The sequence below is a fragment of the Hypanus sabinus genome, chromosome 19 (assembly GCF_030144855.1).
Source record: "Hypanus sabinus isolate sHypSab1 chromosome 19, sHypSab1.hap1, whole genome shotgun sequence".
Classification (NCBI taxonomy): domain Eukaryota; kingdom Metazoa; phylum Chordata; class Chondrichthyes; order Myliobatiformes; family Dasyatidae; genus Hypanus; species Hypanus sabinus.
Genome location: NC_082724.1, coordinates 50550827 through 50577885, shown reverse-complemented (window position 1 = coordinate 50577885; position 27059 = coordinate 50550827). Strand labels below are relative to the sequence as shown.

At 39.3% G+C, this 27059-nt stretch overlaps 1 protein-coding gene across 7 annotated transcripts in view; it reads left to right on the top strand.

Annotated features, from left to right (window-relative positions):
- itpr1b (inositol 1,4,5-trisphosphate receptor, type 1b) overlaps positions 1-27059 on the top strand; it is a 531527-nt gene that overhangs the window by 118065 nt on the left and 386403 nt on the right. For all 7 annotated transcript variants that reach the window (XM_059944385.1, XM_059944380.1, XM_059944381.1 and 4 more), the window contains exon 4: positions 11957-12072. In XM_059944385.1, the coding sequence (XP_059800368.1) occupies positions 11957-12072 (116 nt within the window). The remainder of the gene's footprint in view (positions 1-11956; positions 12073-27059) is intronic.

The following is a 27059-nucleotide window of genomic DNA, read 5'->3' as shown; positions in this document are numbered from 1 at the left end:
ATTGAGAAATACAGGCTAACCCGGTGATTTTTATCTTTAAAAATAAATGATAAGGAAGTCTGAGGTTTGAGTAGCTAAAATGAGTTCTTGCTGTGTTGTTGCTTTTGGCAGAAATTGAAGTCTGTTCCTTTTTGTTTTGCATGAGTTTTAGACCATGGTTCCTGCTTGTCGTGGTTTTGTAAGTCTAGTGCACATCGCAGCATTTAAGCATTTTATCCAAGGGTTGGAGATCAAGTTATTTTTCCCTGTAGCATTCTGGCTGTCTTTTGGAAGGAGTTAGGCTAATTTCTGTCCTTGTACTTTGCATTCATTTTACAGTAGAAGCCTTACCAAATAAGGTTAAAGCTGCAGAGGGTTTTCAGTAAACCAGCTTGAGTGAGTTTCTGATTGTAATGTCTGTATTCTATTCAGCCAAGTGAAGTGGGGTAGTAGCGATGAGGCTTTTAAACTTTTGCCCAGTATTGAGTTTCTAGATTATGGAGCATTATGCAGCCCTGACCATTCCTGCTCTTTGAATATGAGTAATGATTAATGCTTAAAGAATTGGTCTACAAGTGGTGTTTCTCTCATGTGCAGAAATGATTTAACTGTGTTTATCAATAGAAGTTAACAACTATTTTATGTCAAAGGAACAAGTTTGTTTTCCACTGGTGGGGGGGGGGGGGGGTGGAATACCGAAATATAAATCTTTTCAAAATTTCAAAGGACCAAGGTGGTGATAAGGACCAGGAAAGTAGAGCACGAGAAGTCTAGTGGGAAATATAGACAACATGAGAAACTTCTGCAGGTGTATTAAATGAAAACGAGCAGCAAATGTTGATGTGCTCACAGAAAGGAATAAAGTTAGAAAACAGAATAGCAATGAAATTAAATTTTATAAAATTGTGCACATCACGTGAACTGTGGAGTAGGGAGGAGGACTGTTGATTTAGGAACACAAGGAAATTGGCATTGTGGTTGTATTTAATATTGGAGAAATTAATGGGGAAAAATTGGGTTAAATACCCCAATGACCCAATCTCTACTTAGGGATGTTTCAAGACATAGCTGTGGTGATAGCGAGCACAATCGCTAAATTCCCTTAAATTCTGAATTGGTTATGACAGATTAAAGGGTAGTAAATTTAATCACAATATTTATACGTGGTGAAGAGAGAGAGATAGCAGAAAATGACCGTCCCATTGACCAGGCTGTGTTACTTGGGAGAATGCTGCAATCTATTATTGAGAGCAATGAGTCACTCAACAGATTGTACTTTTTAAGGAAGTTTTTGAGGAAGTGCCATGTGAGATGCTAAAGGAGGCTGGAGGGTATCATGTTGAAAGTAATATTCTGGCATGGTTTGAGAATGTTAGTAGACAGGAAACATAGGAATAGATTTTTTTTTGGGATACTGTAACTAGTGCAATGCTATGAATCAGAGCCATGGCTTCAGCTACTGACAATATCATTGGTTCGAATGGGCAGGTTATGCAACATATCCAATTTGATTCAAAGCTTGGCGGCAGTGAAGGTTGTGATGAGAATGTAGTGTTGTTTTGGGAGATATGGACAGGTTAAGTACATGGAAGATAAAATGTAATGTGGGAAGATGTAGAAAAATATAAAGATTTGGTGAGAGGTTGAAAGATATTGGCTTGCAGTGGGTCATTAGTATTTTTGCAGACACATCTCTGAAGGTTAAAGTGAAAGTATGGCAAGCAATAAGGAAGATAAATGGTATACTTGGTAAGAGGATTTGAATACTGGAATAGAAGGACAACGATCCAAGACGTGTCCTCTTCCCATTGTTACTCTCAGAGTGGGTATAGCAGCCTGAAGAGTTGCACTTAACATTTTAGCAACAGCTTCTTCCCTTCCACCATTGGATTTCTGAATAATCCATGAACATTACCCCACTTTATTCTCTCTTTGCACTACTTGTTTCTTTGTTTTAATATAATATCTTATTATAACATGGTAAATCATTGCTGCTGCAAAACAACAAATTTCCCAATTTGTCAGTGATAATAAATCTGATTCTGTTTCTAGGATGTCTTTATTAATTATATGGAGCTCCACAGTTAGAATATTTGGACACCACAGGAAGTGTCTATGGTGGATTCTAATTAATTGGACCACTGGTTAATCAGGACAGTAGCCTTGTATGGGAGAACTCATAAAGAACAAAAACTAATTGAGAAAATTTGCTGGGAATCCCTTCATTTATATGGGACACTATGTTGCGTAATTGTGACTGGACACTGTTGCCAAACAGTTTTTAACTAGTATCAGTTGCGTGCACTTGAGTGGTTGTTGGACACTGCGCTGTGTTTTTAAATTGAATCAGTGGTGTGCGTTTGTGCTCAAAAAGGAGTATTTTTTTATTGCTAATTAAGCAGTTAGACAATTCAGAACTATTTTGCTCATAGCAGTTTCAAGCATTCAGGCTTGGAGATGTCAAAAAAGACGAGGTGTGAAAACGATCTCACCGCCAAGTTAGGAACTATGAAGAATTTGATGGTATTGGCGATCAGTGAAGATTTGGAGGATGGAATTATGATGACAGTCCATTATCTGCACAAGATGTCAGTGCTGATTTTGTTCATTTATAGTCAATCCAAAACCCATGGCAACATATACTGGATAAATTCCTCTGTAGATAAATATTAGGAACTAATACAGTTTTTACTGTTTTGCCTTCGTATTATAGTGTTCTAATTAGTCCTGTATTTAATTTAAATACATAATTTATTCCTTGAGTTGTTGATATTATATCTTTTTAACTATTTTCATGAAATCGGCTGATTGAGTCAGCTGTTTAGTTGGGCCAAAATGTACTGGTCCTGATGTGTCCGAATTCACTGGACAATCTACAGTACTTACAAAGCACAGCAGACATTCATTAGAATTAGTTCCTAGAAAAGTTTGTCACAAGAGGAGAGTTCAAGCAGGTTGAGAATGGATGGATTAATTTGGGGTTTTTCATTTCTTTTGCAGCTTTGCAATGACTGCATTTTGAAGTATTCCAAGTGGCAATATTTGTGGATGGGGGGGGGCGGGGGGTTCTTATGAAAATTTCAAGTTCTATGTGATTTCATTCATCTTGTGCCAACACATACTATATAGTCTCCTTTTAAATGTGATACTTGTAGTATGTGAATCATGTCTGTCAATTTCTGTGCAGCATTGTTGAGGTAATGTTTAAGGATCACATATTAGCTGGACAGTGGGGGGCCACTTGTGCTCTTCCACAAATTGCAAATTCTTTAAAGGAAAAGCAAATGGCTGGAGAAACTCAGTTGTACAGCGTCTTTGGAGACAAAAAGATGGTCAGCATTTTGGGTTGAGATCCTTCAGTTCTGATGCTAGTCTATGGAAAGAGGCTTGAACCCATAACTTACCAACATGTAGATAGCAATGTGAACCTTGAACCCAAGAGGTAATATCCATTCTCCTACAGGTAATATATATTAGAACCTAATCTTTGCAGATGGATTACAAGGTATGCTGAAATTTAAGTACATTGAATGTAAAGCAAGCAGTTTTGTTATGGACCTCTTTGGGAGTTAGACCATTTTTTTTAGTTGTAGTCATTGGTTATCCCTTTTTGCAAGTTTCCTAGTTTGGCATAATGAGAACCTACAAAGATCTGAACCTCCTGCTGTGTTTAAAATCCCTGAAGCTAAATTGCTTTCTTCTCTAACTGGACTTGTTTGTTTGGATGAAACCAAGATTTTTTTTCCTTTTCCCCAAAGACATTGGTAGCTTCTCTGTAGTAATGTGTAATTGCCACAGCCGATGGGGAGGTTCTGGATACAACTTTGTTTTGCTGTAAAATGATGACAGTTGATAAGTCAGTCGGTTATAAACGTGGCTTCTTATTGGGAATGCACAAGATTTTGGGTGGGTTGTGAAGAATCTGGTGTGTAGCATAAAACAACTTCCAAATTGTTTGCAAGTAATTGCAGGAAGATCTGAGAACCATTCTCTGGAATGAGCCTGAAATCATTAAAGTGCAAACTGCATCTGCCTGAGTTATATGGACTGCCCCTTCAGGGTTGGTTGATGCTTTACAGTTAAGATTTGTGATGTGGCAAGGTCAAGGGCATATCTCTAGAAGTTTGATGCCAATATTCAGCTCTTCAGAATATTGCAGTTCCGCAGGGGGTGCAGCAACAAATGAGGAATCTCCTTGATTTGATTGGTGTGGCATCAGCAGTGAGGAATTTTCACATGCTGTCAAATCTTCACTGCTAAGCATTGTGGCCGGTGACGTTCAATGTCAGCACTTGAAACATTGAGCGATGTGCAGGTGAACACTTAAAATTCCTAGCAGTTTTAAAATTTTAAAAAAATTCCAACTTTGGGAAAAGTGTCTGGGAGATCAAGGATTGTTTTATTTTACCAATGACTGATTTTCAAACTTGATGTCATGCTGGCGGTTCTCCTTTTTGTGTCTGTGGGTTTCCTTGAGATGCTTCAGGTTTTTTTAATGTCCCAAGGTAAGTTAATTACTGTAAATTTGCCCCAGTGGGTAGGTGATAAGTGGAGCCTAGGGGGAGATTTTTGGAATATAAGAAGAATAAAATGGGATTAAATTTGGAATGTGTCTAATCTGCTTGGATTTGGCAGGCTAAAGGGCCTGTTTCTGTGCAGTATAATTCTCTCTCACTCTGACTCCATGTAGACTGCAACAAGTTTGCTGTCCTGGCACTAGGATCTGAGTTTGTGGTGGATATATTCTTCCAGTGAGTTAAATGTGTATGAGGTTGACGCCACCATAAGGGTGAAGCAGTTAGGCTACAGGTACTGCAGCAGTCTCTCAGCAACATCAACCCATGCTCTATTCTGACTGAGCGGTGTCTGCATGACCATGGGCATTTCCGCCAACACTGTATGGGCCCGCCATGCTTATGCTGACTCCCTGTTGGGCCGTGAATGGACAAGTGCTGTTTGTATTGTGCTATGCCCCTTGCAAGGGTTATCTACGATTCTTCTATGGTGCCCATTGTGGGAACTTGTAGTTAATCAGTTAAACTGAAAAGGTTAAGGTGACTTTTCTTTCTTTTTAAATCTTTTTATTAATTTTTAAGCAAACATAAATGAAACATGAATACAGAGAGTTTGAGAGTACATAGTTAATAGTTTAAGTAGGCGTTCAAATATATGATAATCAATATATATAACCTCCCAAACTCATAGTATTTATGAACAAACGAAATTTAAAAAAAAAGAACCCCCCCCCAAAAAAAAGAGAAGAAAAAAAAACACTAACCAACATGGGCCATTGCATAATGTCAGATAGTGCCAATAACTCCGAACTTCCATTCAAATAATTAAGGATAATAAAAGTGAGGTTTAGGAAAAGACAATTTAACTCATATGAAAATGTTGAATAAATGGTCTCCAAGTTTCTTCAAATTTAACTGAAGGATCAAAAACAAACTTCTAATTTTTTCTACGCTCAAATAAGAGATGGTTTGAGAAAACCACTGAAATATAGTTGGAGGATTAATTTCTTTCCAATTCAATAAAATAGATCTTTTAGCCATTAATGTAACAAATGCAATCATTCGTCAAGATGAGGAGGATAAACGACTATTATCCACCATTGGTAAACCGAAAATTGCAGTAATAGGATGCGGTTGGAAATTGATGTTCAGAACTGTTGAAATAATACTGAAAATATCTTTCCAATAATTTTGCAAACAAGGGCAAAACCAAAACATATGGGTCAATGAAGCTACTTCAGAATGACATCTGTCACAGGTTGGATTAACATGAGAGTAAAATCGAGCAAGTTTATCCTTGGACATGTGAGCCCTATGTACAACCTTAAATTGTATTAGGGCATGTTTAGCACAAATAGAAGAGGAATTGACTAATTGTAAGATTTTCTCCCACTGCTCAGTGGGTATAAGACAATGAAGTTCTTTTTCCCATTCCTCAATTTTTTCTGATACTTCTGGCTGTATTTTCATGATCATATTATAAATGACAGCTACTAAACCCTGTTGACAAGGATTCAGAGCTAAAATTCTTCCCTTAATGTCCAATGGACATAGTTTCGGAAAAGACTGTAACTCATTATACAAAAAATTTCAAACTTGCAAATATCTAAAGAAATGAGTTTTAGGTAAATTATATTTCTTAGATAGCTGTTCAAAGGACATAAAGCCATCATCCAAAAACAGATCACGAAAACATGTTATACCTTTTGTTTTCCATAAAAGAAAAGCTTGATCCATAAAAGAGGGCCGGAAAAAAAAGTTAGATGTTATAGGGCTTGATAAAATGAACTTATTCCAACCAAAAAATTTACGAAATTGAAACCAAATTCGCAATGTATATTTGACTATAGGATTAGTTATTTGTTTATTCAATTTAGATAAAGAAAAAGGAAGTGAAAATCCTAAAATTGAAAACAATGAAAAGTCTTGTACAGATTTACATTCCAAATTTACCCATTGTGGGCAAGCAACTATAGTCGATTCTTGTGTCCAAAATATTAAATATCATATATTAACTGCACAATAGTAAAATCTCAAGTTTGGCAAAGCCCTCCTTCTTAGATAGATAGATAGATACTTTATTCATCCCCAAGGGGAAATTCAACATTTTTCCAGTGTCCCATACACTTTATAGTAGCAAAACTAATTACATACAGTATTTAACTCTTAGGCTTCTGTAAATATTTTTTGCCTAGTCTAGGATTTTTATTCTGCCACAGATAAGATATTTTGGAGTCAATAATATCAAAAAAAGATTTAGGAATAAAAATTGGTAATGCTTGAAATAAATATAAGAATTTAGGTAATACCATCATCTTAATAGCATTAATTTGACCAACCAATGACAAAGATAATGAAGACCACCTGGTAGCAAGTTGCTTAATTTGGTCAATTAAGGGTAAAAAATTAACTTTAAATAAATCTTTATGTTTTTTAGTAATTTTAATACCCAAATAAGTAAAATAATCTGTAACAACTTTAAATGGTAAATGTTTATAAATTGGAACTTGCATATTTAATGGAAATAATTCGCTCTTATTAGAATTCAGTTTATAACCAGAAAAGTTACTAAACTGAGCAAGCAAGGGCGAAATAGCAGGAATAGATCTCTCAGGGTCGGATATGTATAGTAACAAATCATCAGCATATAATGATAATTTATACATCCCCTCTCCACGAGTAATACCCAAAATATTAGGTGATTCACGAATGGCTATAGCCAAAGGTTCCAAAACAATGTCAAATAGTAAAGGACTTAAAGGACAGCCTTGCCTTGTACCACGGAATAACTGAAAAAAAGGAGATCTTTGATTATTGGTAAAGACCGAAGCCAAGGGTTTATAGTATATTAATTTAATCCATGATATAAATTTCGAACTAAAATTAAGATGCTGCAACGTATTAAATAAATATGGCCATTCAACTCTATCAAATGCTTTTTCAGCATCTAAAGAAATGACACATTCTGATATTTTGGGTGAAGGAGTATAAATAATATTAATTAATTTTCTAATGTTAAAAGATGAATAGCGGTTTTTAATAAATCCAGTCTGATCTTCAGACATAATTCGAGGTAATATATTTTCTAATCTAGTAGCCAAAATTTTACTAAAAATCTTAAAATCTGTAATCAGCAAGGATATAGGCCGATAGGATGCACATTCAATAGGGTCTTTATCTTTTTTAAGAATTAAAGAAATAGAGGCTTCATAAAAAGATTGTGGCAATTTGCCTATAATTAACGCATCTTTAAAAATTTTACAAAGCCAAGGAGAAAGTATAGAGGAAAAGGATTTTTAAAAAATGCTGCAGTATAAACAGGAGCGTTACCGGAATTCATTGAAAAAATAGCCTTTTTTATTTCAGTTTCTGTAATAGGTGTATCTAGGAATACACTATCCTCTACTGTTAATTTTGGAATATCCAATTTTCTTAAAAATTCACCTATTATAGAAGAATCCTCAACAAATTCTGATTGATATAAGGAATTATAAAAATCTTGAAAGGCTTTATTTATCTCTTTATGGTCGATCATCAGAGTGCCATCTTGTTTACGAATCCTAGTAATCTGTCATTTAACCGAAGCAGTTTTCAATTGATTAGCCAATAATTTACCAGACTTATCTCCATGTACATAAAACTGGGTTCTAGATTTAATTAACTGATTTTTCAATCGAAGAGGATAATAACAAACTATGCTCCATTTGAAGTTCCACTTTTTCTTTATAAAGTTCTTTGCTGGGGGTCACTGAATATATCTTATGCTTTGATTTTATCAGCCAATGTTAATATTTTAGAATTAGTTCGTTTCCTAACTCCAGCAGAGTATGAAATAATCTGTCCATGAATTAATGCTTTAAAAGTGTCCCATAAAATTCCACTAGAGATCTCTGCTGTAGAATTTGTTGAGAAAAACAAATCAATTTGTTGTTTAATAAAATTAACAAAGTCTAAGTCCTGCAATAAAATAGAGCTGAACCTCCAAGATTTAGCATTAATAGATGAATCCATTATCTTAATAGGTAGCTTCAAAGGTGCATGGTCAGAAATGGTAATAGGTTGTGACTTGTACTTGCCAAAGCAAAAGCAAAAGCACTTGCATGATGGGTGATGGCCAAAACTTCAAAACATTAACTGATGTGCATCAAACATCCATAAACATTGGGTTATTTGCCGTTCAGATTCCTTGAATATGGGAAGTTCATGTCTAAAAATACAAGTATCGAGGCCAGTGGTTCAAAGCTTTATCAATCCTATGGCTTACTATTTATCAGTAGAGCCTTCACAATCATAATACATGTCTTTGAGGAAGTTCAGAAGCATGTAGACGAGGAGGGACATTATAAACATGGCTTGAAGTATTTGAACCCTCCCTTCTAATTCTGTCTGATATGCCCATTGCATTTCTGGTACTGCATCTCTTTCCTCTCCTCAACCATTGAGAGCATCCAAAAATCTGAAATTAAATGCCTTTATCTTGCCTACCTCTGCTTCTCAGCACTGTTATCTATAAACAGGAGGTCAACATCTCTGCATGCACGACCTATGCATAGTTATGACAAGTCTTGACGGATTACTATTGCAAGTCAGATTACTGAAATTGCTGAGACTCTTTAACCTAACCTTTCTGCCATTTTGCTGGATTGGATCAAATATTGGTTTTACATGCAGCTTGATTCTTGTGGAGAAGAATATTACATGAGGTGTACTATTAGGAACAGACAAATACCTTCTCTGAGCATCTACAAGTAACGCTGATGCAAGAAGGCAGCATCCACCGGGAACCCCCATGATCCAGGCCAAAGTACTTGCATGATGGGTGATGGCCAAAACTTTAAAACATTAACTGATGTGCATCAAACATCCATAAACATTGGGTTACTTGCTGTTCAGATTCCTTGAATATGGGAAGTTCATGTCTCCTCATTGTGGTTTGAAGTTCACTGTGGATGGATGTTCAGAAGACTTGCTGCCGCCTCCTGCCTGAACTGACATTTTCAACTGAAACTGATCAAACCTTACAAAATAGCTGTTTACTGAGCACTGAATGAAGCTTGGCAGGGTTACAAACAGGAAGAGCATCTAAGTTAAATAGATAGAATCAATATTTTTTCACTGACATGATGTGAAATTTATTTCTTTGCAACAAAAGTGCAATATTTAAACATCCGTGAATAACAAAACAAATACAAAAAAATGAAAAACAAGGAGGGTTCGTGGCGGATTCAGAAATTAGGTTGAGGAGAAGCTGTTCCTAAATCATTTGAATGTGGGTCTTCAAGCCCTTGTACATCTTCCCTGATGGTAATCACGAGAAGAGGTCACTTCCCTGATATTGAGGGTCCTTTGGATGCTGCCTTTTTGAGGGGTTGCCTTGAAGATGTCATGGATGGTGAAGATGTTTGTGCCCATTGAGGGGTTGAGTGAGTCTATAGCCCTCTGCAGTCTGTTGCAGTCCTGTGCATTGGAAACTTCATACCAAGCTATGATTCAACCAGTCAGTGTTCTCAATAGATATTTGTGTGAGTATTTGACATATGGAAATCTCCAACTTCTAATGAAGTATAGCCAGTGGTATGGCTTTCTCATGATTGCATTGATGTGTTGTTCTCAGGTAGTTTATCTGAGATGTTAACACCCAGGAACTTGAAATTGCTCACTCTTTCCACTGTGGATCCCTCTGAGGACTGGTTCGTATTCCGTCGACCTCCCTTCCTGAAGATCACAATCATTTTCTTGGTCTTGCTGAAATAGTGTGGAGTTATTTTTTGTGACACCGCTCAATCATTTCTACATCTCATCGCCATCTGAGACTCAACCAGTGAGAGCTTTTGATAGAAAGGAAAGCCGTGGCTTTTTTTTTAAGAAAAGTGTTGCATCCAAAGTACTGGTGGATTTTAGCAGGTTGGGCAACTTCCATGGAGAGTTGTGAACAGTCAACATTTGGGCCTGGACAGAAGCCTGAACAAAAAGGTGGGCAGAGAGAGAGAGAGAGGACCAGGACTATTTGTGAGGGAAAAGTGAGGAGGGTGATGTGAAAAGTTGGGAGGTGATGGGTGGAAGGACTCTGATTGGAAAGGACAGTAGAGCATGGAATAAAGGGAAGGTGGTGGGGACCCTGAGAGAGGACAGTGTAGATGATGGGCAGGTCATGACAATGGGAGGGGAACAAGAGAAGTGGTAAGGGGACCAGAGGGTTATGGAAAAACAGGAGGAGAAGCAAGAGTGTTTATTAGAAGTTATAGAAATCGATGTGTTAGGATTTGTAGCATTTTGTGTATCAGTTGACTGCACCTGATTTGTTGATAGACTATTGCAGATTTAGGCTGAGAGAAGAAAAACTATGAACCTAAAATTGTGCAGGAAAGTTATTCTCAATAAATAGAGCTTATTTTAACTTTAAACATTTTTTTAAACAAAAAGCAAATTATGAATGCTGCAAATCTCAAATGAAAAAATGTTTTGAATATTCCATGTTATTGACACACCTATATCATTTTGATCAAATTCTTTGCCGTGTCTCACCAGAGTCAGTTAAATCCTTAATCTGCTGTTTTTTTTAAAAAAAAGAAAAATCTTCGAGGTTCACCAATTGGTACCCAGTCTTCCTGGGTTGGAAGGAGAAAATAATCAAGTGTTTCCTGCAAACCATTGAGTTGTTTTTTTAAACTTGGATTGTTAATGTTACAGGACCCATGTATGTAACAAGTCCATTTAGCTGTAACCACAGTTTAAATGGATCCAGTAATGAATTGGACACCTGCCCCCAATTTTTTAACATAAGTAAAATGATTCCACCTTTTAAAGAGAGCATCAACCATCCTGTTAGTTATTATAATGCTTTTGCTTTGCGTTTTCAGTGTTTATTTTCTTCCCCAACCCTCTTCTGCAATTAAAAATAGAAAACAAATCTGAGGAAGAGCCACTTACAGGAAATGCTTAGTATGGGGACTGACAGTTTGATTAAAGAATATTCTTTGAACAGTGTCCAAAAGTGAGTGTTCTTATTTGTTTAGATAAGCCTCTCCAATGTGAACATGTTGATGAGCTTTTGTAATGTTCTTTTAAGAAGCAACATTTCACAAATTTTAACAAGTAATATCTATTTAGGTCTGTTCTTTTATAAGATAAATATGACTAAAAGCTACATTTTGCAGTGCCTTTAGTTCTCATGCATGACTCCCATGTGCGGTGTAGTATTGGGAACTCTATAGCACATTGACAAGTGCTTCTCACAGTTGTGTTCTTGGTTCTGACCAGGTGGAATGAAGTTATATAATTTGGTTTTTTTTAAAAAAAGCACGACTGAAGATGATGATAAAGGCCATTTGCACAAATGCATTGATATTCTTTTATAGCTGTGGAAGGTGTTGCGGGGGGTGGACATTTGATTATTTTAAATCTCATTTTTGCTTTCGACTATCTCACTATTTTCTCTCCCCCCTCCCACTCTGTTTCCACAGACTGTCTCTTTAAGTTATGTCCTATGAATCGGTACTCTGCTCAGAAGCAGTTCTGGAAAGCAGCCAAGCCTGGGGGCAACACCACTACCGACACGGTGCTACTGAATAAGCTACATGTAAGTAGAATACAATCCCCAGAAACATCTCGGCTCCAGTCAGTAAACCTGCAGTTACTGCTTGAGGTATTTCATTTTACTTTGGTAAGCATGAAAAGATTTCTGCCCCTCAGATTTGAGCTGCTGCAGCTGGTGGAATTACTGTCTCACTGCCTCTGTGACCAATTTCCGATGATGTCTGGGTGGAGTTTGCATGATTTTTCCACGACTGTGTGAGTTGCCCAGGTTGCTCCAGTTTCCTCCACATTCCAAAGATGTGAGGGTTGGTAGATAAATTGTCCCCAGTGTATAGATGAGCGATAGAATCTGGGTGGGAGGGGGGGTTTAATAGGAATGTCGTGGAAAAGAAAATGGGATTGGTGTATGTATGTGCTTGATGGCTGCCATGAATTTCCATGTTGTATAACTCTAAAACTAACTCTGGACTGGATTGTGGAGAAGTATTAAAGTGTTTTGGTGAGGCATTAGGTTCTCTTTTGGTGGACAAGAAGATGCCATGGCCCATGAATAGGGGTATGGGAATATTTGCTATTGTCCTGCCCAAAGTTTATCCTTCACTCTCAGCTAATGCAAGCAGGTAATCTGTTCTTTATCACAGTACAACATTTGGAAATCTGCCTATAATCTAATGCTGCGTGTCCTGTTATGAAGAGGGTTATGCTTCTAAAATGCTACATAATAAAGCATTGATAATAATACTAAGTCTTTATCTTTAGACTTTATCTTCTTCAGAACTCAACAAAAATCCTGCCAGGGAATTGCTTGAAAAATGTGATGCTCCAAGGAATTCTCCCATTAGAAACATGATCAAATTCATGATTGTTGTTTTTATTATCATTGTTGTAACACCTTTATTGCTCCTACAAGAGTAACTGCTCAACGTTATGACAGGGGATTAAATGGATCATTAACAGGTACTGAAGTTTCTATTGAAAGCATATGTCCCGTCAAAAACTTGCCATCTTTGGATAGTCGATTAGTACTAAAGATCTTGTGAGATAGGCCAACATTTTTCTTCACTGTTGAAAATTGGTTTTGAAATGTCGGGCCACAAATAGCTGGGTTGCAATGGTGCTTAGCAGGAACATGATCAGACACTGTGGGAAAGGGTTGTAGAGCTTGTTAACTGGATATCTCATTCCTCCAAACACCCTGTCCTTCCACTGCAGCTAATGGTCTACAGGCATATTCAGCTGTAGAGTCCACCGGCTAGCATTCCTATTTTGACTGGCTTTGAACTCTCTAACATTCTAATAATTTAAATGGAATGAGGCATTGAAACATTTCTGTTAATGGTTGTAATTTTTTCTCTGCAATTTATATTGCAGCTTTTTCCCTTCTCTGGGATTTGAATATTGCTATAGGGACACAATTGTCAAACCCATTACTAACACACAATGGTTCCAGCTGAACCCTGGTATAGAATAAGTAGATCTGAACCCTGATATAGAGTAAGTAGGTTGTTTATAGTGGGAACTCATGGCAAAGGTGGTCTATTTGTTGTTTATATTGAATCAATGCCTTTGGTTCTCAAAAAATGGCCATTTAAAAGAAATTTGTAGAATAGTACAACACAGTACAGACCCTTCAGTCAACCAAGTTGTGCCAACCTTTTAACCTACTCCAAGATCAATCTAACCCTTCCTTTCCACATGGACCTCCATTTTAATTTCATCCAAGTGCCTGTCTAAGAGTTTCTTAAATGTTCCTAATGTACACTGTGGCCACAATATTAGGTACTTCCTATGCCTGATAACAGAAACCTGCAAAACTGGTAATCACTGGATGTTTTTTGTTTATTGTGCCGTTCTCTGAAAACTCCAGAGAATATTGTGGAAGATGCTCAATCCACCTTGTCTGGCACTAGCAGTTATTCCATGGTCAAAGTCACTTAAATCGTACTTCTTCCCCATTTTGATCTTGGTCTGATCAAGAGCTGAACCTCTTGACATGGCTGCATGCTTTCATGCATTGAGTTGTTGATGCATGATTAGCTGATTAGATATTTGCATTAGCGAGCAGGTGCGCTGTTGTACCTAAAAGTGGCTGCAGAGTGTATCCTCCGATCACCATGCATGGTGTGTACTCTATGCATCTACAATGCTCTGTGTAAAGAAAGACCTGCTGCCCCCCCCCACATGCTTTCATCCAAACACCTTAAAATTATGCCCCCTGTATTAGCCATTTCATCCTGGGAGAAAGTCATTGGCTGTTCTCTCCATCTATGACTCTTATCATGTACACCTCTGTCAAGTTACCTCTCGGCCTCCATCACTCCAAAGGGAAAAGAGCCCCAGAATAGATCCCTGCAGAGCACCTCTTGTCAACAACCAGACAGACAGAATTAGCTCCATCTACAACTACCATCTGCCTTCTGTGGGCAAGACCATAAGATAGAGGAGCAGAGTTAGGCTATCTGGCCCATTGAGTCTGCTCTGTCATTCAATCATGGTGGATCCTTTTTTTTTCTCAGCTCCTCTCCCCAGCCTTGTCCCTGTAACCTTTGATGCCATGTCCAATCAAGAGCCTATCAAGCTCTGCCTTATCTATGCCAAGTGACCTGGCCTCCACAACTGCCTGCGGTAATAGATTCCACAAATTCACTGCCCTCTGGCTAAAAAATTTCTCTGCATCTGTTTTAAATATCTATCCTGAGGCTGTGCCCTTTTGTCCCAGACTCCTCCCACCATGGGAAACATCCTTTCTTCATCTATTCTGTATCAGCCTTTCAACATTCAAAATGTTTCAATGAGATTACGCTCCCCCCCCCCCCCCCCCCCCACCCTATCCTTCTAAATTCTACCGAGCACTGACCCGGAGCCATCAAATGTTCCTCGTATGAAAACCCTTTCATTTCAGGACTCATCCTTGTGAATCTCTCCTGAACCCTCTCCAATGGCAGTACATTTTTTTCTTTGTTGAGGAGCCCAAAACTGTTCAGAGTACTCAAGGTGAGGCCTCACCAGTGCTTTATAAAGCCTCTGCATCTCATCCTTGCTCTTGTACTCTAGACCTCTTGAAATGAATGGCTAACATTGTATTTGCCTTCTTCACCACCGACTCTACCTGCAAGTTAACCTTTAGTGTTCTGCACAAGGACTCCCAACTCCCTTTGCATCTCAGATTTTTGAATTTTCTCCCTGTTTAGAAAATCTAAAAATCTGATATGCAAAGGGACTACCACCCTCTACCTTGTGTGGGCAAGCCCATTCTAAATTCACATAGCCAAGTTTCCCTGGATCTGATGCCTCCTATGTTTCTGAATGCATCTGCCATGGGGAAACCCTGTCAAATGCCTTACTAAAATACACGTACACCATATTCACTACTTTACCTTCATCAATTTGTTCTGACTCTTCAAATTTTCAATCATGCTTGTGAGGCATGACCTGCCTGTCACAATGTCATGTTGACTATCCCTAAATCAGACTGTGCTTCTCCAAATGCTTGTAAATCCTGTCTCTAAGAATCCTTTCCAATAGTTTGTCTGCCACTGATGTAAGACTCACTGGTTTATAATTTTCATGATTATCTCTATTACCTTGAATAGGGGAGTCACCTTTGCCACCTTCCAAATTTCTGGTGCTACTACTGTGGCTGTCATTGCTAAAGGCGCAGTAATCTTGTCTCTCAATTCCCATTGGAGCCGGGGATATATGCTGTCCGACCCCACAGACTTGTCTAACCTAATGTTTTTCAGAAGTCCCGGCACATCCTCTTTGTTAACGTTGATATCTTCCAGCTTGTTCTACTGTTCTCACATTCCTCAAGGTCCCTCTCACTGGTGAATACCGAAGCAAAATATTCATTGCAGAATATTCATTGCATTGCTGTGACTCCAGGCAAGTCTTCTTTCTTCAAATCCCTGATTCATCTTGCTTTCACTGGAGTCATCTTCTGTTCTTCATGTACATGTAGACGACCTTGGGGGTTTTCCTTAATCCTACTTGCCAAGCCTCCTTATGTCCCTTTCTATCTCTCCTAAATCCCTTCTTAACTCCTTCTGACTCTCTCGTCATTCTCTAGAGCCCTGTTTGATCCTTGCTTATTAAAGCTTCATTCTTCCTCTCACAGCTACCTGGACTATTCCTCTTGCAAAAATGCTATCCCCTTCTCACAATTCCTCCATCTCTGCCGCATCTGCTCTCAGGGTGAGGCTTTTCATTCCAGGATGAAGGAGATGTCTTCCTTTTTTAAACAGAGGCTTCCCTTCTTCCACAATCAACTCTGCTCTAAAACACATCTCTCCCATTTCCCGCACATCTGCCCTCACCCCATCCGCCCACCACCCCACTCAGGATAGGGTTCCCCTTGTACTCACCTACCACCCCACCAGCATCCGGATCAAACGTATAATTCTCCGTAACTTCCACCACCTCCAATGAGATCCCACTACCAAGCACATCTTTCACTCCCCTCCTCTTTCTTTTCTTTTAGTTGGAGACACTGGGCTTTGACTTCCCCAGTGTACTTGCAGAGAATCGCAGGCTCTGCTTTGGCTATCAGGCCTGGACTATTTTGACCCTTGGGCCTCAATCCTCTTCATCAATCATAGAACAACACTAGGTCTTAACCTCTGGATCCCAGGGGATCATTGGAATTTGTTCCTCCTGCCTGCAAGGAAATCTGATTCTAGAACACGCCAACAACTTGACGAACTGGGTGGGTCCTCACCCATTTTCTGTTGCCCTGATATCTGACCATGGATGTCCACATATCCATGCACTGACCTTTGAATGTGGAATGGAGACTCCGGCCTGGTCTCTAATCCCCCCACATCCCTGTCACTAAGCTCTAACTTCACACTTAACTCTCCCCTCTGTCCCAAAACCATCCCACTGAACCTTAAAAAAAAACAATTTCAAAACAACTAAAGATGAGCTGTGACTCAATAGTGATCGCAGCTTGGCGCCATCATGGGTTGAATCTTCAGCAGTATCTGCATGAGGAAAGGAGTTGAAGACATTTGAGGTCAAACCCTGCATTAGTCCTGGAGATCCCTTTCCTTACCAAATGCTGCAGGACTCTGTTTCTCCTGCAGGTGTTTGTTGCAAAGTAAGCCAAGATGTCTATATTAACTTGAGAGAGAGTAGTAACACCCTTTGCTGTAATCTATAGCTACATTCTTATTGCACAGATGTCAAGATTGCCATAGTTGTAGAGCTTCTAATTTCACTGTAAACTGATTATTTCATCAGAAGGTTCCTATACAATGTTTCAGCTGGTGTGAAAATTCCTGGCCCTACTGCTCAATGTCAGCGACGTGGAAAAAGAAATTGGCATTCTGTAATTTGTTAAGTACAGGGAACCCGATGAGGTAATCTTGTATAGACACCATTCCACGTGTCTCTGCAGGATTTTATTAGCATTGGAAACAATAAACTTTAATACCTTTTTGGAGTATTGCATACAGATCTGATTGCCCTACTGTAGGAAGCATGTGGAGGCTGTAGAGAGGATGCTGTCTGGTTTAGAGGGCATGTGCAATCATGAGAGGCTTAACAAATTTGGGTTGTTTTCTTTGAAGTGGTAGCAGCTGAGGGGAGATCTGCTAGAGGTTTATAAGATAGAGAGGCATAGATAGAGTAGACAGGGAATATCTTTTTTTCCCCCCAGGGTAGAAATGGCTAATAGCAGAGGGCATGTATTGAATGTGAGAGGGGGTAGGATGCAAGGGACAAGTTTTTTAAAAATTCAGTGGTGGATGCCTGAAATGTGCTGATTGGCATGTTGGTAGAGGCAAATACATTTGAGACTTTTACGAAACATTTAGGTAGGTACAAAAATATGCCAAAAATGGAAAGATATGGACTTTATGAAGGCAGGAAGGATTAGATTTTTTTGGGGGTGGGGGTGTTGGCCCATTTCTGTGCTGTGCTGTTCTATGTTAAAGCAGAGATGATCAGACATTTGGATGGAAATCATACATCTTTTAACTTGCACATGAGGATTAGATACTGCTGACAATGCTGTTTTTTATTTTCTAATTCGCATTATCCTTGAACCTAATATACAGTGTGTCAGTAATTTGCTTTGCACCAAGTAAAGCTGGCTGGTTTTAACAAGATGGATTTCTCACCACATGCTGGTGTTATCATCAGCACTGCTATGCAAACCTTTCGTTACTGAGTTGCTTTAGCTGAATGTAAATTCCTTGGCTACCATAGGGGGATCTGATCCCTTAAGTATACAGATTAGCAGTCCAGACCTTTCGATGCCAGTTCAGTAAATGATCCCTCTGCTATAACCAAGATTATTGGAATGGAGAATCAATGGAGTAGAAAGCTCAAGAAGAGATCATACAGTATGGCCAAGTGAAATAGGAATTGATATGAAAGGAGAGGGGAGTACCGAATTAAAAGTATTATATATGAATGCACGAAGTATAAGGAATAAAGTAGATGAGCTTGAGGCTCAGTTGGAAATTGGCAAGTACGATGTTGTGGGAATAACTGAGACATGGCTTCAAGTGGACAGGGCCTGGGAAATGAATATTCAAGGATATACATCTTATCGAAAGGACAGACTGACTGGCGGAGAGGGTGGGGTGGCTCTGTTGGTGAGGAATGATATTCAGTCCCTTGCGGGGGGGGGGGACATAGAATCAGGGGATGTAGAGTCAGTATGGATAGAACTGAGAAATTCTAAGGGTAGAAACTCCCTAATGGGAGTTATCTACAGGCCCCCAAACAGTAGTCTGGATGTAGGGTGTAAGTTGAATGAAGAGTTAAAATTGGCATGTCGCAAAGGTTGTCATGGGGGATTTCAACATGCAGGTAGACTGGGAGAATCAGAATGGTACTGGACCCCAAGAACGGGAGTTTGTGAAGTGCCTCCAAGATGGATTCTTAGAACAGCTTGTACTGGAGCCTATCAGGGAGAAGGCAATTCTAGATTTAGTGTTGTGCAATGAACCGGATTTGATCAGGGACCTTGAGGTAAAGGAACCATTAGGAGGTAGTGATCATAATATGATATGTTTTAACCTACAATTTGAGAAGGAGAAGGGAAAATCGGATGTGTCAGTATTACAGTTGAACGAAGGGAACTATGGAGCTATGAGGGAGGAGCTGGCCAAAGTTCAATGGAACAATACCCTAGCAGGGAAGAAGTGGAACAAAAATGGCAGGTATTTCTGTGAATAATGCAGAAGGTGCAGGATCGGTTCATTCCAAAGAGGAAGAAAAATCCTAAGGGGAGTAAGGGGCAGCCGTGGCTGACGAGGGAAGTAAAGGGCAGTATAAAAATAAAAGAGAAGAAGTATAACATAGCAAAGATGAGTGGGAAACCGGAGGACTGGGAAGCTTTTAAAGAACAACAGAAGATAACAAAAAAGGCAATATGCCAAGAAAAAATGAGGTACGAAGGTAAACTAGCCAAGAATATAAAGGAGGATAGTAAAAGGTTCTTTAGGAATGTAAATAGTAAAAAAATAGTTAAGACCAAAATTGTGCCATTGAAGAAAGGAACAGGTGAATTTATTATGGGGAACAAGGAAATGGCAGATGAGTTGAATAGGTACCTTGGATCTGTCTTCACTAGGGAAGTCACAAACAATCTCCCAGATGTAATAGTGGCCAAAGGAACTAGGGTAAAGGATGAACGGAAGGAAATTTATATTAGGCAAGAAACAGAGTTGGATAGACTGTTAAGTCTGAAGGCTGATAAGTCCCTGGGATCTGATGGTCTGCATCCCAGTGTACTTAAAGGGGTGGCTCTAGAAATCGTGGACGCATTGGTAATCATTTTCCAATGTTCCATAGATTCAGGAACAGTTCCTGCTGATTGAAGGGTGGCTAATGTTGTCCCACTTTTCAAGAAAGGAGGAAGAGGGAAAACAGGGAATTATAGACCAGTCAGCCTGACGTCAGTGGTGGGAAAGATGCTGGAGTCAATTATAAAAGAGGAAATTACGACACATTTGGATAGCAGTAGAAGGATCAATCCAAGTGAAAACTTTTTCACCCAGAGAGTGTGGAATATGTGGAATGCTCTGCTCCAGAAGGCAGTGAAGGCCAAGTCTCTGGATGCATTCAAGAGAGAGTTAGATAGAGCTCTTATAGATAGTGGGGTCAGGGGATATGGGGAGAGGGCAGGAACGGGGTACTGATTGTGTATGATCAGCCATGATCACAGTGAATGGCGGTGTTGGCTAGAAGGGCCGAATGGCCTACTCCTGCACCTATTGTCTACTAATTTCAAACTTTAGCTCAGAGTAGTGTTGAAGTGCAGGTTATTAATGACTGATGATCATGCACACAGAGTTTGTCTTTTTTTAATAATGTGGCTTGCTAATCAATGCATAAATCTCCATGGAACAGATTTCAGTAGTGTGCTTAGTGGAAATGCATAAATTATTTTTGTAAATTATAACCTGGCCTCCTGCAATCATGGGCTAAAATGAAACTATCCATCATCCTACATATTGGCTTCTGCTTGGATTCTCCTTTCCACCATTACTGGCCCTTTTCTGTTTGCATTCCCTCAGAGTCCTAAAGGTGAATTTTATGCATTTACACACACACACAAATTTATTTTCAGGTACACTTCACACGGGTCTAATGTTACTCTTAACAAGGGTGACAATGATTGGAAGTGCTGCTGGAGGTTTGATCAATTGTTCTGACAATGTGACATGATTCAATTGGAAGGCTGAGCAGTAGAGCTTGTTTCTTCACATAATCATGGCAGTAGCTGTTGTGTGAAAATGCCCACAAAGCCTGGAGTTGACCCAACAACTGAAGAAGAGAAACCGAGAATAGGTTAGCAGTCAATAAGAAGCCAGAAACTGATCTCACCTGTAACTGTGGTGTACACAATCCATGAGCTTTAAGGAAGTAACATGCAGAGTGAAATGAGGGAAAGAGCTCTAAAGTGTCATTGATAAATTCAATGAAGTATTGTGTGTGTATGTGAGTATAATATATATTTAACAAAGGACTCCATGTATGTATTGTGAAAACAATCAGTTGCATCATACGGTAATGTTATATTTACAACATATTGCTTTTCTGCTGCTCTCCCTCCTGCCCAACAAAGAAAGGGAAATTGAAGTGAGTTTACCATTGGAATTTGTTCCATTGATTTAACTGAGTTTTGCACCCCCTTTGATCTTTTCAACAGTCTTAGAAGGTATTAATTGATCCTCTTCATTTGTGTTTTGTGTTGCATCTTCAACCAATGTTGCCCTTGCTTCCTTGTGATTTTTATTATGTATCTTACATTAAGATTGTGTGAATCTTTTTGAAATCTCCCTCTCTTTCTTGAAAGAGAATTGAGAATATGCACTCAGTGGCCACAGAGAGCATGTTGATGGGTCTTCTGCTGCTGTAGCCCATGCACTTCAAGATTTGATGTGTTGTGCATTCAGAGATTCTCTTCTGCACATCACTGTTGTAACATGTGGTTATTTGAGTTACTGTCACATTCCCATTTGCTTGAATCTGTCTATTCTCCTCTGACTCCTCTCATTAGTAAGACATTTTCACCCACAGAAGTGCCACTCACTGGATGTTTGTATTCTTTTGCAACATTCTCTGTGAAGTCGAGAGACTGTTGTGCATGAAAATCCAGGGAGATCAGCATTTTCTGCGATACTCAAATAATCTTGTCTGGCACCAACAATCATTCCATGGTTAGTTATATTTCTTCCTCGTTCTAATGTTTGGTCTGAAGAACAGCTGACATTTTGATCATGTCTGCATGCTTCTATGCATTGTGGCTGCCATGTAACTGACTGAGCAGATGCTTGCTTTAAGGAGCAGGTGTACCTAATAAAGTGGCCACTAAGTGTATAGCTTCAATGTTCTGTTCTGACGTTTGGTGATCTCCGTGCACAAATCTGAATGTAACTGTAACCTCTGAGCTTGGTATTATATGACATATTTCCCTGCTTTCATGTGTCTGCTTCTTGGCTTCAGTGAACCAAACTCTTGTTATGTTCCAAGTCTCCTGTGAGTCTGCATTTCTGCAGGTGTACACCCTACTCTGCAATGCAATATCAGTCTGCAGCTTAGTAAAATCTGCTGATTGATAAGATCTGGTCCGCTTTGCATCACTTGCTGCTGCTGTCCGTGAATGCTGGTACTATACCCTGCTTATGTACTTGACGCCAAAAATAATTGTTGATTCTACTCCATTAGATTAAATGTTCAAAGTGAAATGAGAGAAATTGAGGTCTATTTTCCTTGGGCAGATCATAAACGTGAGGAAGTCTGCAGATGCTGAAAATTCAAAACAACACACACAAGACACTGGAGGAACTCAGCAGGCCAGGCAGCATCAATGAAAATGAATGAACAGTTGACATTTTGGGCAGATGATCTGTTTTGAAAATGCATTTGAGTGTGGTGCACTTAATTACTGTTCAGTTACCATATTTGGATCAATCTGTTCTGAATTGTTGTCCGCCGGCAGTGGGAGATTGACCACAGTGAGAAGGGTGTGGGGCGCTGTAGTAGTACTGCAATGGTCTTGTGGGCTACTTCCACATTTTGGGAGGTGTTTTTGATTTCTGTTGTCAGTGGTCTTGGACGAATGCGTACTTACTTGCATGCTCTTCCAGGTACTTTCCCAAATGCTGTGAATGAAGTCCTTCCACAACTCTGCTTCATATTTCTCAGTGTAACCACTCTATGGCTCAATATAATGCAGCCAATTTAATACCATGCATTGAGACCACCATTGGATGCAGGACATCAGTTCTTGTTTGGCAGATCATTCACGTTCCTTACAGACACCGAAACCTTATTGAGCATTTGTCGCCCAAGTGTAATTTGCAGTGCCTTCTTTTCTATTGGTGCATCATCCTTCTCTCCTCATGGGAGGGTGTATCACAAAACTAATGGCCCCTCTAGGGCCCTCGGTCGCATGGCATATCACTGTCCCAGCTCCAAATTTGACAGCATCACTATGCAGTTTTTCTTCATAAATCGTGTCCTGGTGTACTAGGCATGATTTGTTCAATAAAACTTTGATTAAAATCTATCAATCTCCCAGGGCACACTTCAGTTGCTCCAGCATTGGCATTCTTTAGTGGAAGTTGTTGTTGGCATGGTGGAAGAGCAGCTGTTGTAGAACCTGTCCTGACCTCTGCTGTTTGCATGGAGTTTGCTTGTTCTCCCTGTGGCTGGTTTCTTCCTTGATTCTGAAGACTCACTGGTAGGCTAATTGGTTCTTTTAACTCAACCCAAAGAGAAATGTAATAAAATAAATCAGCGAGGAGTTGTTGGGTATTTGTGAGAGAACGTTGGTGGTTTTGCAAGGAGAAGGGAGGTGGGGAATGATGGCATGCGTCCTTGGAGCCAACGCAGTCCCACGAGTTGCTCTAAGATTTTCCAGCAAAATTCCTTTTCAGCGAATGAAGTAAACTCTTTTTCATCTTGTCAAAGAAAATGTCCTTTAACTTTGCTCCAAGCTGGTGAAATTTTAAAATGCATTTTCTTATTTAGTGTTCCACTCCTGGAGAAACTAAATTCTTCAATTTACCCCGAGAAATGTATCTCATTGTTTCAATGTTTATTCATCAGTCCTCAATAGTTTAGACATAAACCTTTCAAATGAGATGTTTTCAGAGTGCTGTATAAAATCAGCAGGGTTGTAGTTTTGAGTGGATTGTTATTAAGGGTATGTATGAATTTTAATTGCTGTTCATGGTTTGTTGATAATAGGATTCCAATTGTCCATCAGCAGTAAAATATTTACCAAAGCTCGTAAAGAGTGTTAGTCAGGCTGCTAACTTTCAGGACTGTAGATCTGTTTGTGCCCATTGATGAGATCACTACATTTCAGTGAGTTTACAGATCCAATCTGAAAAGTTGACACATTTTAACACTTCGGATTTACTGCAGATCTGCATAAAACATGCTGCATCTTAAAAGCAACACACACAATTGATGGAGGAACTCCACAGGTCAGGCTGCATCGATGGGTAGGAATAAAGAGCTGACAGTTCTGGCTGAGGCTCTTCATGTGTTTGATTTGCCACGTTCTAAAAGCTCTTTTGTAGAGTTGATCTCTTGCATCCATATTAGATACTAGGAATCTTTTTCAATCTGTTTAGTGTTCTCTGTCCTGAATTTTCACTCATGACAAGCTCTACTCTAGTTGGTTAGTGTTTGAGTTGTGTCATACCCTGCTGACATCCCAGTTGGTAATGTTTCCTTTTGGGAATGTTTTGATGCTAAACAATGTTGATTTAAGTTGCACTCATGTCCATTCTGGAACAGGTCAAATCATGATTCCTCTGTGTCCATTTTAGTGATTTTTTTTGTAAGTTCAATGTATGAAATTTGTTTTTTTGTTTATTATTTTACGTTGCTTTAATATGTTTTAATTATCTGTAGATTGTAGATGTGTAGGTGCGTGCCCTAGTGGGCAAGGCATCAGACTAGTAACCTGAAGGTCACTGGTTCGAGTCTCAGCTGAGGCAGTGCGTTTGTGTCCTTGAGCAAGGCACTTAACAACACATTGCTCTGCAACGTCACCGGTGCCAAGATGCATGGGTCCTAGTGCCCTTCCTTTGGATAACATGGGTGGTGTGGAGAGGGGAAGGCCTGCAGCTTGGGCAACTGCCGGCCTCCCATACAACCCTGCCCAGGCCTGCGCCCTGGAAACTCCAGGCGCAGATCCATGGTCTCTCGAGACCGACAGATGCCACCACCAGAATGTAATAGACATCTGTCTTGTCAGCCTTCATAGAGGGACCATCGGACAGGTTTGCAGAAGACATGCAAAGTGAGGACAGTAGGCTCTGATGACTGCTCACTCAGATTTATGTTGTCTGAAGTTTGGAAGGTGTACAACAGCTTTGACCAGAACATTTTTTTCCAAATAATGTTTGTGGAATGTGATCCATAGTGCTCTTAAAAGCACATAGTGTGTCAGTTTTATTTTTGGTGAATTTCAGTGGTTTTGTTACATGAGCATTAATTATGACAATATGAGGGGTGATTGATAAGTTTGTGGCCTAAGATAGAAGATGAGTTATACAGCTGTCGTTACCTGCACATGTAGTTCAACTCTTTGAATGATTATGCAGAAAGTTTGACGTTAATAACTCATCTCCTTCCAACTTAGGCCACAAACCTAAAACCTATCTATCACCCTCGGTGTGGACACTTTCTTGAGGTCCAAGATTCGTATGCTCCATGACCGCTGGACTAAGTGTGTAAATGTAGGAGAGGACTATGTTGAAAAATAAATGTGCTAGCTTTTTTAAAATTGACTCCGCCTACCTTAGGCCACGAACTTACCAACCACCCCTCATACATTGGAACATATAGCAATGAGACATTAAACAGGAGCAGGAGTAGAAATTTCATCCCCATGCCTGGCCTAGTATTCAATAAGGTTGTTGATCTTTAGCCTTGGTTCTACTTTCTTGCTATAATGCTATGCCCCTTAATACCCTACCTGTCTAAATAAAAAAAATTATTCATCACTGTTTCGCATTTCCTCAACAAATGAGTCTCCACAAACCATTGGGTCGTAAATTCCAAACAATTGTCAGTCTCCTTGATGAAGAAATCACTTATCTATTTTGCTTGTTTTGAACAATGCCCTGTTCTTGATTTACTTTTCTAAACATACAGTGGTGCTAGAAAGTTTGTGCATCCTGTAGAATGTTCTCTACTTTGCATAACTGTGGCCTAAAATGTGATTAGATCTTCATGCAAGTTGTAAAACTAGATAAAGAGAAATAAATAACACAAAAAAAATTGTACTTATTCATTTCACAAATGAGAAAATCTGCAGATGCTGGAAATCTAAGAATACTTGTTCATTTATTTATTGAGAAAAATGATCCAATATTATACGCATTTGTTGAAAAACGTATGTGAACCTTTGTCAGTAATTGGTGTGTGTCCCCCCCCCCCCCCCCACCTGTACTATACTGTAACTTCAACCAGACATTTCTGGTAACTCTTGATCAGTCCTGTACATCGGCTTGGAGGAATTTTGGGCCATTCCTCCTTACAAAGCTGCATCAACTCTGGGATGTTGGTGTGCTTCCTTGCATGAACTGCTTGCTTCAGGTCTTTTCACATCATTTCTATAGGATTAAAGGTCAGGACTTTGACTCGGCTGTTCCAAACCACGAATTTTCTTCTTTATAAACCATTCTGTTGTTGGTTTGCTCTTGTCTTTCAGATCATTGTCTTGTTGTGTAATCCAACATCTATTAGGCTTTAGATGATGGACTGCTACCCCAACATTGCCATGTAAAATGTCTTGATACAATTTTGAATTCATTGTTCCCTCAACTATTGCAAGCTATCCAGGCCCTGAGGCAGCAAAGTAGCCCCAAGCCATGATGCTCCTTCCACCATGCTTCACAGTTGGGATGAGGTTTTAGTGATGGTGTGCAGTGCCCTTTTACCTCCAAACATTGCAATGTGCACTTCTGCCAGAAAGTTCAATTTTTTTTTCTTATTTGTCCACAGAATATTGTCTCCGAAGTGTTGTAGAGTATTCAGGTGGTCTTTTGCAAGCTTCAGATGTGCAGCTTTTTTTTTAAAGCAGTGGTTTCCTCCATGGTGTCCTTCTACGAACACCATTTTTGTTCAGTGTTTTTCTTATAGTGGACACATGAACAGAGATGTTAGCAAGTTCTAGAGATTTCTGCAGGTCTTTTTGCTGTTACCCTTGGGTTCTTTTTCCCCTCCTTCAGCATTGCACGTTGTGCTCTTTGTGTGATCTTTGCAGGATGTCCATTCCTAGGGAGAGTAGCAACAGTCTCTTACTGTGGACTAATGAACGCTTGGGTCTTTAGAAATGTTTTTATAGCCTTTTCCAGCTTCATGCATCTCCTCAATTCTTCTAAGGTTGTCTGGAAATAGTTTTGATTGTGGCATGTTGCACATAAACAAATCTTTCTTGAGAAGAGCAGGCTCTGTCAGTAACCTAACTTTGTGTCTTTTTTTATAGGGCAGGGCATCTCTACAACTCACACCTCCAATCTCATATCACTGATTGGAACACCTAAC